A 10,580-nucleotide genomic window follows, 5' to 3' on the forward strand; every position below is an offset into this window, starting at 1 on the left:
AATCTGCTCTTGTGGCACCCCCGAGCTGGCACTGTCCCCGGGAAGCGAGGGCAGCCGTCCGCGGTCGCTGACCCGGGCGCAGAGCGAACGGGTGGGAGGAGGAGCAGGAGCGACGTGTGACAGGGACGCAGGAGCGGCGCCAAAGGTTGCTTTCGTGGTGTTTGCTGTTGCTGTTCTCTCATTTTTTAATCTGCCCCCAGATGGTTAAATGCCAGGACACGCAAATTCCATCGGATCTCTCGGAAGCCCCTCGCGGCGGAGGCGCAGCCCCGGCCTCCCGGGCAAAGAGCGGCTGCGAACAGCCTGAGCTCGCCGTGCCTTTCGCACCCCGCGCGGGACGCCCGGCGCTCCGCTGCGGGAGGAGATCCCGGGCGGCCAGGCGCAGCCCCCGGGCGTGCTGCCCATCGGCCGGGCTGCCTGGCACGGCCAAGCCCCGCCGTCACCCGTTCCTTGTTCGCGGCTCTCGCCCTTTCCCCGCGCGCCCCTCCCTGCGCGCCGCTAAGCTGGGATGACACAGCCGCTTTCTCCGGGCCCTGGGAACTCGCTTTACTCAGCGACACGAGGCTGGTGGCCGTGTTTACCGGATTGGGCCAGCGCTATTTTTAGCTCGCTGTGACTTCCTCTCAAGAAGCAACTTTCCTAATAGCGTTCAAAACTGTTTTGCAGGAGGGCGAAGGCAGAGCCCTGTTGCGCCCGCTGAAGCTCTGCCCATCCCTGGAGGAGCACGGGGGCTGCGCGAGGGCTCGGCGGCGCTCGCGGGTGGAGGGCAGGCAACGATGAGGTTTTACGGCACGGGGAAGCCCGGTGAGCCGGCGGCCTGCGTCCCCTTGCCCGGCCTTACCCAGAGCTCGGCGTGGCAAAGCGAAAGCAGAGGGCGAGCGATGAGGAAGCGCGATGCGGGCGGCCCCCTGGGGAGGACCCGCGGGCTGCGCCGTGAGGCCCTGGGACAGGGTGCCGGGGTCTCTCCCCCGCCGCCACGCAGGGCTGGAGAGGCGAGGAGAAGCTCACCACGCGGCGCTCGGTGGCTCTCCCCATCCCTCCTGCTCCTGGCCTCCCGCTTGAGCAGCCGGAGGCAGTTCAGGCCCTCAGCAGAGGAAAACAGCCCACAGGGAAAGGTCACAAACCTTTTATTTACCCCAAAATACAGGAAACAGGCAAATGATGGTGTGTGCGAAAAGCAGGGTCGCTCCCAAGTGCTGCAGCGTGGGTACAGCAGAGCACGTGCTGCGTGCGTGCTGGCTGGGCACGGTTCACGAGGGCTCGGCACGGCACAGCACAGCTCCGAAAGGCACGGTGCGGCTCGGCACGGCTCCGAAAGGCTCGGCATGGCTCAGAAGGGCACGGCAGGTCCGGCTCGGCACAGTGCACCTGCTGCGGGCACCGCTAAGGGCAGGCCCCGAGGGTGGGGGCCGCGGCTGTACTCACCCCCCCGGGCCTGCTCCCAGCCTCCGCAGCTTTGCTGGTGGCCTGGCTCCCCCAGGCCCCCGAGGTCTCTCCAAGGCACACGGTGAGCCCCGGCCAGGAGCTGCTGACGGCTGCGCAACCGTCCCAGCGGCCTCCCCATCCGAGCGGCCATGTCCCGCCGCAGACGCCGGCCGCGCTCCCCCGGGGCACGACAGCTCTCCGGGGCCCCGGCAGCCCTCCTCATCCTCTCCTCCGCTGGCACAACCAGGCGCTTAACCGTACAGCTCTTCCTCCCTGTCCTCCTCCTCGCCCCGGGGGCCTCCAGCATCCGGCACGACCTGATCGAGCCGCCGGTGGCAGGCAAGGCAGGTGCCCGGCTCCCCCGGGGCGCTGAGCCGGGGTGCAGCAGGACGCCCCGCGCTGTCAGCCTCTCGGCGGGGTCGCGGCGCAGGAGGCAGCGCAGGAGGCAGCGGGCCCGGGACGACAGCCCCTCCGGCATGGAGAAGACGCCGTGGCGGATTTTGCTGAAGAGCAGGGTGGGCTCGGCGCCCTGGAAGGGGTAGCGCCCCGCCAGCACCGCGTACAGCGCCACGCCGAGGCTCCGCACGTCCGCCGCCTTCCCCGAGTACGCCGCCCCGGAGCTGAGGATCTCCGGCCCCACGTAAGCCGGGCAGCCGCGCTTGTCGCGCAGGGAGTCGTCGGGGGCCGCTCAGCACGCGGGCGTCCTCCAGCGTCTCCAGCACCAGCCGCGTCCTGCAAGGAGAGCGACGGGGCTGAGCCCGGCCGGCGTCCTGCGGCTCCGCACCCGTGGGGGCCCCCGGGTGCAGCTCCGCGGGGACCTGCCTCCTCCGAGGACGAGGAGGAGGAGGACAAGGCCGGGGTGCGAGGGAGGGCTGCTCGCAGGGTTTAGGGCCCCCCCAGCCTGGCCGCTGCCTTCACCTCTCCCTGTCCGCGAAGACGAACTTGCGGAGCTTGAGGTCCCGGAGCACGAGGCCGTGCTCGTGGCAGCGCGCCACCGCCTCCGCCATCTGCCCGAAGAGCCGGGCGGCCTCGGGCTCGGGCAGCCACTCGCGCTGCCGCACGTGGCCGTGCACGTCCCCGTGGCCGGCCCGGAAGAAGACGTAGGCGCTGCGGTCGCCCTGGATGACTTCGGCCACCCGCGCCACGTTGGGGTGCGGCGGCAGGCGCCCGTACGGGGCCAGGGCCTCCTGGCAGCTCCCGGCCGGGTAGACCTGCGGCGAGGCACGGGGACGCGGGGGTCGGAGCCTGGCCAGGCTGCGACCCCCCGGGACCCCGCAGGGCAGAGCCGCCCAGAGCCGGGTCCCCTGTGCCACCCAGAGCCGGGTCCCCCGTGCCACCAAGCAGGGCCGCGGGCGCTGGCGCCGGCCGGGCAGCCAGGCTACTCCCTGGAGCACCGGCACCACGCAACGGCCCTGCTTCCCCGCGGGACGCCCCTACCCTGCAGCTGTACTCGGCCTCGGTGGAGCGGTGCACGGCCCGGTACGAGCGGCCCCCGTCCCGGGGCTCCAGCAGGACGTACGGCCCCAGGCGCAGGAGCCAGGCGTCCCGGTCCACTGCGTGGGGGGCCCGGGCGAGCGGCTGGAGGCAGGGGCTGAGCCCCGGCACGGGGCAGAGCCGGGGGCGCTTGGGCTTCGGCGGCGCCGGCTCGGGGCTGTCCTCAAGCTCCTGCCCCTTCGCCCGCCGGCGCGTCGCGAGGGGCGACTTCTGCAGGGCCGGGCTCGCCTGGGGAGCAGCGAGAGGGGCAGCACGGAGCCCGGCACCACCGGGAGCTGCCCCGCGCGCAGCCTGGCCACGCTGCCCCGCTGTCCGGGCAGGAGCCGGGGGGACCTGCTGTGACCCCCGGGGAGGGCAGTGTGCAGCGAGCACTCGGTGCATGGTGGGTGCAGCGCACACGGGGTGCAGGGTGCACTGGGTGCAGGGGTTATCGCGGCTGGGGCAGTGCAGTGGGTGCAGGGGTTCTCCCGGCCGGGCGCAGCGTACACGGGGTGCAGGGATTCTCCCGGCTGGGTGCCGCATGCAGCGGGTGCTCAGGGCGCAGCGTGCAGGGGGCTATGCTGGCCAGGGCAATGCACAGCGGGTGCTGCCGGCTCTTGCAGGGCCTGGTGCCGGTGCCGGTGCTGGTGGTCCTGGTCTCTGGACCCAGCCAGTGGCTGCCGGGGGGCCCAGCCAGGCCCTGCATTGCAGGTGCTCAGGGCCGGGGCTGGGCGAGGGGGGGCAGGGGAAGGGGCAGGGGCAGCAGTGGGGCAGCAGCAGGGGCAGGACTAGAGCAAGGGCAACAGAGGAGATGGAGCAGGGGCAGGGGCAGGGCAGAGGTAGGAGAGGGGATGGGGTGGGGGCAGGAGAAGGGACAGGGGCAGGAGAAGGGACAGGGGCAGGAGATGGGCAGGAGAGGGGGTGGGGCAGGGGCAGGGACGTCCCCAGCCCACGGCGGTACCTGTTGGCACGGCAGCTCCGGCGGGTCCCCGGCAGGTGGGGGGCGGCGCTGGGTGCAGCGAGCCCTCATGGCCCGGCTGTGACCACCAGGGGCAGCGCTGGGATCCAGCTGGGATCCGGCTGGGATAGAGCTGGGGGTCAGCTGAGATAAGCTGGGACCCAGCTGGGAACCGGGCTGGGATCCGGCCGGGCTCGGTAGCTGCCACTCCTGTCCCGTCCCCGCCACAGCTGATGCTGCTCTGAGCCCGATTGCAACATCCCGGGCTGAGCCCGGCCCCCTCCCTCCTTCCCTGCCCTCCCTGCCTGCCTCCTGCCTCCTTTCCCTGCCTCCTTTCCCTGCCGCCCTCCCTCCTTTCCCTGCCGCCCTCCCTCCCTGCACCTGCAGCCTCCCCAGCGCATGGCTGGGGCTCCCCAGCTCCCCAGCTCCTGCGCCCGCCCTGCCCTCCCGCAGGCGGCTGGGCTGCGATTTGCTCGCGGAGGGGCCCTGGGGAGTTTACACGGCCAGATGGGTTGGAGAGCCGCGGTGGCCACCCCAGGGCCACCCTCTGCAGCTCCCTGCTCGGCCGCCCCGGCCTCACCGCAGGGGTACGGGACGCGGGGCCATCGCAGAGGTACGGGACGCGGGGCCATGGCGGGGATGCGGGGTGCAGGGGCATCCACGCGGTGCTGGGGCTGGGCAGCGCCCAGAGCCGGCTCAGAGCCGAGGCAGCGGCGTCCCGGCGCGTCGGGCGGCTCCGTGCAGCTCCGCGGGGTCTCCGCAGCCCGGGGTGCTTCTCCTCCCGCCTGCCCTGGGGTTTCTGCCCCGGCTCTGCTGGAGGGCGGCTTCTGCTCCGGCTCTGCAGCGCTGGCACCTGCCAGCGAGGCCGCGGCTGCAGCCAGGGAGCCCTGGGCTTCCCCAGGCTTTGCCCCGGGCCGGGCGCCGTGCCGGGCGCTGGGGGAGCCGGGGGAAGCCCAGCCCGCAGCCGCTCGGCCCCGGTGCCGTGAGCGTGCAGCGCTCAGCGCTCAGCTCCGACCCCGCTGAGCCCAGGCGCTCGGCCGCCGCTTGCAAAGGGGCTGCGTCTGCCCCCGGACGCCCTGGTCCGCTCCGGCTTGCCGGGCTCCGCCAGAGAGGCCACCTGGCCGCCGCAGGGGACCGGCCGCGGGGAAGGCACCCTCGCCCCAGCTGCCAGGCCGGGATGGGGACGGTCGGTGAGGGTCCCGCGCGCCCCACAGCCTGCTGTGCACAGAGGGGCCAGGCTGCGCTCCATGGGGCCCTGCTTCAGCCGGCTCTTCCCGATGGACACGGCTCCCCCCGGACCGCGGGTGCGTGGGGATGCGCCCAGCACCATGCCCCATGCACCATGCACACTGCACCGTGCCCTGTGCCCCACGTGCAGTGCCAGCGCGGCCGCCCTCACCCCCCCCCCGGCCCCGCGCGCCCGTGAGCTCCTTAGCCCAGCGCCCTCAGCAGCCTCCGGTGGGGAAACTGTGTCCAACGGTTTCGTTGCGGAGATTTCGACGTGGTTAAGCGGAGAATTGAATTAGGTGGTGCGGGATGTGGGGGCAGCCGGAGCCCGGCCCGCGAAACCCGGCGCCCCGGGCGTTGGGCACGCTCGCACGGAAATGATGGCGGAGCCTGGAGCGAAGGGGTTTTTCGGGATCTTTATCGAGAGGGGGCAGCGCATGGCAGGGCCGGGCGCGTTTCGGGAAGCGGGGGCACGGAGGCAGCGGCCGCGGGGCAGGGGCAGAGGCAGGATGTGGCTGCAGCGCCGAGGCTGATCCGGCCGCCCTGAGGCTCCTGCAGCCACCAGGAATGCCGGTCCCGGAGAGCCGCTGGCCTCGGAGAGCCGCCGGCCCCACCAGGGCACAGGCGGCCGCGGGCTCCGGCTGGGGACTCTTGCGCAGGATGGGCGAGAGCGGCTGCTCCTCTTCCTCGGGGGCGCGCGGTGCCCAGCACGCAGGGCAGCAGCCCCCCGACGCCCAGCGCCCCCGGCTCTGCCTGCATGTGCGCGGATGTGCGCGGATGGCAGCCTGGGGGCAGGATGCAGGGCGGGATGCAGGGAGGGATGGAGGGAGGGACGGAAGGAGGGATGCAGGGAGGGACGGAAGGAGGGGTGCAGGGAGGGATGGAGGGTGGGATACAAGGGCGGGAGGGACGGAAGGAGGGATGCAGGGAGGGATGGAGGGTGGGATGGAGGGAGGGAGGGACGGAAGGAGGGGTGCAGGGAGGGATGGAGGGTGGGATGGAGGGAGGGAGGGACGGAAGGAGAGATGCAGGGAGGGATGGAGGGTGGGATACAAGGGCGGGAGGGACGGAAGGAGGGATGCAGGGAGGGATGGAGGGTGGGATGGAGGGAGGGAGGGACGGAAGGAGGGGTGCAGGGAGGGATGGAGGGTGGGATGCAGGGCGGGAGGCAGGGAGGGGGAGCAGCCGCGACCCTTTCAGTGCTGCGCAGGAGCGCGGACAAAGCGCTGGCGGGGCCGGTGGCAGCAGCCCCCTCCCCGGCGGGAGCAGCCCCCCCCCCCCCCCCCCGGTGCACCGGGCTCCCCGGCAGGTCCCCGCGGCAGGGGAGCCTCGGCGCCGCCCCGGCTCCTGCTGCAGCCCCGCAGCGGCTGAAGCCCCGGGTGAGGCCGCGGCCCCCCCCGGACTCCCCCCCCAGCCCTGCCCGCTCCCCTGCGGCGGCTCCTCCTAGCGCATCCCCCGGCACCGCGGCCTCCCCAGCCCGGGGTCTCCGCTTGGCAGAGCCTGGCCAGGACAGTACCGCGGAGCTGCCGAGCGGCCACTGGGGCAGCGCCCGGCTCCGAGCCCGGACTGGGCACTGCTCGGGCCCCATCGCTGCCCCGGGGGCGGCGGGAGCCGCCGGGCCTGCAGCGGGCTGCGACCCCGGCCCGCCCCGAGCACCGTGCATGTGGCCCCCCCGCGATGGCATGCAGGGAGGGGGCAGAGCACACGCATGCACCACACGCACCCCATGTGCATGCACAGAGCACACGCGTGCACCCATGCACCATGCACACCCCATGTGCATGCACAGAGCACACGCGTGCACCCATGCACCATGCACACCCCATGTGCACGCACAGAGCACACGTGTGCACCCATGCACAACACACACCCCATGTGCATGCACAGAGCACATGCATGCACCCATGCACAGCGCACACCCCATGTGCACGCACAGAGCACACGTGTGCACCCATGCACAACACACACCCCATGTGCATGCACAGAGCACACCCATGCACCATGCACACCCCCGTGTGCATTCAGAGCACACACATGCACCTACCCACGCTCCGTGCACCCCCACAGGCTGGATGCTTTTGCACACAGCCAGGGCAACGTCCCCACAGACAGACTGTGCACATGCATGCAGTGCACACACACACACACACACACACACACACGCAGGGTGCACACACACACATGTGCTTGCACACACATGCAGGGAGATGCAGGTGCATATACGCACACGCACACACACGCTCGCCCACGTGGCACTCGGGTTCGCAGGAGCCGTGCAGCCGCGTCCGGCCGAGGCGAGCGCACACGCGGGCCCCTTCTCCGGCTGCGTGGCCCCGTGCAGCGCAGCGCGGTGCCGGCGGCTCGGGCAGCAGCGCCGAGGTTTTTAACCCGCCTGCCGCCTCCCCGGGGGGGAACCGTGTGGAGCGACGCGGACACCAGGAGCGGGAGCCGGCCGCAGGCAGACCAACACACTTTATTCCATAGTTACAACAGTCGGGATAACCACCGGCCGCGCTTTCCCGCGCCTGGCGCCATTGGGCCGCTGCCCGCGCGCCGTCGGGCCGGGCCCGGCGCCAGCACGTCCCTCCTCTACAAGCCTATTTCTCCACGACAACAGATACAGGAACCCCGTCACTAACACGACACTACAAAAGGTAACGCGGAGCGGTGGCGCGCGCCCGCGGGCCGCACCGGCACCGGCACCGGCAGCACCCCGGCCCTGCCGGCCGCGGCCGGGGCAGCTTGTTCCTGAGAGAGGTTTGGTTTTTATTATTATTATTATTATTATTATTTTATTTGTTTATTATTGGTTCTGTGGCTAGCGATGGCGGGATGGGGCGGGCACCGGGGGGGCGGCGCGAGCGCTCGGGGGTCTCTACAGCACGATCACCACACGTCACACGACATCCACCACTGGCTGTGGCGGCGGCTCCCCCCCTCCACGAGCGCCCGGAGGGAGCGGGGAGGGAGCGCAGGAGAGCCCCGGCTCCGGCATCCCGCTCCCGAGGAAACGTTCAGCCTGGAAGCCCGGGCGTTGCGGAGGCCACGGGCGCCGGACGCCCCCCGCCGGCAGCGCCAGCCCCTCACCCTGGCATCAGGCCTCTGGCCCCCGTGGGGTTTTCCCAGCCTGGCCGCCGCCGTCCCCGCGCGCCCCCCGCGGTGCAGGGCGAGGCGCGGGAGGGGGAAAGCAGGGGACGGGGGCGCGGGAAAGCCTCGCCCGCCGCCGGACACAGGCGCCCACGCACACGCGCGCACGCACAGCTAGCTCTACACACCTACACATCTACGACGCCCGCCGCGCCGCGCCGCGCCGCGCTCCGCCGCACCGCACCGCGCGGGGGCGGCTCCCGCGGCCCGGGGGGGCTCCTGGCTCCGAGCCCGGCCCCGGAGGGCGGCGAGCGGCCGGGGGCCACGGGGGACCCTGCAGCCCCGAAACGGGGAGGCAGAGCCCCGGGGGGGGGGGGGGGAAAGGGGCAGGTTCCCCCCTGCCCAAGAGGGTCCGGGGGGGCCCGTGGGCTCCCCTGGGGTATCCAGGGCGCCGGGATCCCGGCGGCTGCTCCCAGCCAAGGTTGGCGCCGGGAGCTACGGAGGTGCCGGACGCCCCCGCCGCCCCCCGAGCCGCAGCCCGGCCCGGCAGCCGCGTGTTCCCGGGATGCCCTTTCCTTGCAGCAAGGAGCCGTTAGGAAAAGCCAAGGGAAAAGCGAGCCGGAGGAGCCTCCTCCGCACGAGGACGTTCCCCGCGGGAGGTTCCGGTGCGACGCTCCGCAGCGCAGCGGGACCCGTGCCGGAGCTCGAGGCAGGTTCCCGCGGCCGGGCTGCCCGGCGCCGGCGGCTCCCCGGAGCGGGCGCGGGAGCGAGGAGCAGCACGGCCTCTCGGCCCCCACGTGCGGATCACGTGCGGGCAGCTCCGCTCTTCCCCGAAGCGGGTCGCGGCGAGGAGCCGCGGAAAAGGGGGCGCCCGGTGCCGAGGGCCCCGCGGGTGCTCCCGCCTCCCCGAAACGGCGGCTGCCCGGAGGAGCAGGAGAGACTCGAAGACATGCTTGTAAATGCAGGCAAAAAAAAAAAAAAAAAATAGCAAAAGAAACTGGCTTTTCCCAGAGGTGCAAGAGGAGCGGTTTTGGGGGGGGGGGGGCATGGATGGGGCATGGAAATCCCGGGGGATGGGGCGGGTGTCGCTGCTAGCGACGGAGCAGGAGGAAGAAATAAAATGGGGCAGGAGGGAGATGGGGAAGGGGAGTGTCTGGAGCAGACATGGACGGCGGCGGCCGCCGCGTGGGAGCGCGGGGGGAAGGGGCCGCCAGCGGGGCGCGTTACAATGGAGACCCCCCCCCCGCGCCCCCCCCGGCCCTGGTGGCACCCGGACGCACGGGCCGGACGCCCGGACGGCTGGAGCGGTGGGTGTGTGCCGAGGGGGATGGGCGAGCCGGGCGCTCTGCCTTCCAGCAGCTTCAAGGCAAAATACCTGATTCCTGCATGTAAACAGCTGGTTTTCCTTTTTCTTTTTTTTTTTCCTGTTTTGTTTTTTTTTTTCCTCTTGATAAAGACCTGATTGTGGGGGGGGGGGAAAAAAATAGAGTTACCTGCAGCGCGCGGGGCTCAGTACGTAAAGACCAAGTCGGAGATGCTGGACATGAGCCAGTCCCCCGCGATCATCTCCGTCACCTCGGGCGTGCAATAGTCCGGGAACTCGAAGTGCGAGGTGCCGCCGCGGGGGAAGAGCTCCAGGTCCTTGTCCAAGACGGACCAGTCCAGGGCGCCGGCGCCGCTGGCCGCCACCCCGGCCGCGACGCCCGGCACCTCTTCCTCCAGCTCCTCGTCGGAGGATGAGGAGGATGAGGAGGAAGGGGGCGAGGCGGGCGAGGGCGACGCGCTCTCGGGGGGCTCGGGGCTGGGCGGCGCGGGGGGCTCGGCGGGCCGCGGCGCCTCGGGGCAGCCGGCCACCGCGGTGGTGGTGGCAGCAGCGCGGTCCTCGGCCGGCGTTTCCCGCGCCGCCGCCGCCGCCTTGGCGGGCTGCCTGCGGGCGGCCGGCACGCGGCCCAGCACCGCCGGCTTGACCTTGGGCGGGAGCCGGGGCCGGGGCGCGCCGGGGCCCCCCTTGCCCTTTTTCCGGGGCCGGTACTTGTAGTCGGGGTAGTCGGCCATGTGCTTGAGGCGCAGGCGCTCGGCCTCCCTGACGAAGGGGATCTTCTCGGAGTCGTGCAGCAGCTGCCAGCGGCGGCCCAGGCGCTTGGAGATCTCGGCGTTGTGCATGTCGGGCCACTGGTCCATGATCTTGCGGCGCTCGTGCTGCGACCACACCATGAAGGCGTTCATGGGCCGCTTGATGTGCCCGCTGGGCGTCTTGCACCAGGCGGGCTCGGCCGGCCGGGCGCCCCCCGCCGCCGCCGCCGCCGCCGGGGGGGGGGGTCCCGCCACCGGGGGGGTCCCGCCGCCCCTCGGCGCCGCCGCGGCCCCGCATGGCTCGCTGCACCATGCCGGGGCGCCCGCCGCTACGGCC

General features: G+C 72.1%; 2 protein-coding genes across 2 annotated transcripts; both read right to left on the reverse strand.

Annotated features, from left to right (window-relative positions):
* Positions 1 to 1,676: 1,676 nt before the first annotated feature.
* On the reverse strand, positions 1,677 to 3,928 carry TRIB3 (tribbles pseudokinase 3). The gene is given in 6 exon segments (XM_067307972.1): positions 1,677 to 1,757; positions 1,760 to 2,107; positions 2,109 to 2,157; positions 2,344 to 2,636; positions 2,863 to 3,147; positions 3,860 to 3,928. Coding segments are annotated over 6 exon segments (1,125 nt in total).
* Positions 3,929 to 8,003: 4,075 nt separating this feature from the next.
* SOX12 (SRY-box transcription factor 12) lies at positions 8,004 to 10,436 on the reverse strand. Its single transcript, XM_067307613.1, has 2 exons — positions 9,664 to 10,436; positions 8,004 to 9,122 (listed from the first exon to the last, which is right to left on the reverse strand). The coding sequence occupies exon 1, from the start codon at positions 10,394 to 10,396 to the stop codon at positions 9,680 to 9,682; it is 717 nt and encodes a 238-aa protein (XP_067163714.1). The 5' UTR covers positions 10,397 to 10,436; the 3' UTR covers positions 8,004 to 9,122; positions 9,664 to 9,679.
* Between the last annotated feature and the right edge of the window lie 144 nt (positions 10,437 to 10,580).

Source organism: Apteryx mantelli, chromosome 18 (assembly GCF_036417845.1).
Source record: "Apteryx mantelli isolate bAptMan1 chromosome 18, bAptMan1.hap1, whole genome shotgun sequence".
NCBI lineage: Eukaryota > Metazoa > Chordata > Aves > Apterygiformes > Apterygidae > Apteryx > Apteryx mantelli.

Coding starts and splice junctions, on each gene's coding strand:
- SOX12 (XM_067307613.1), bottom strand. CDS start 10,396: ATGAACGCCTTCATGGTGTGGTCGCAGCACGAGCGCCGCAAGATCATG.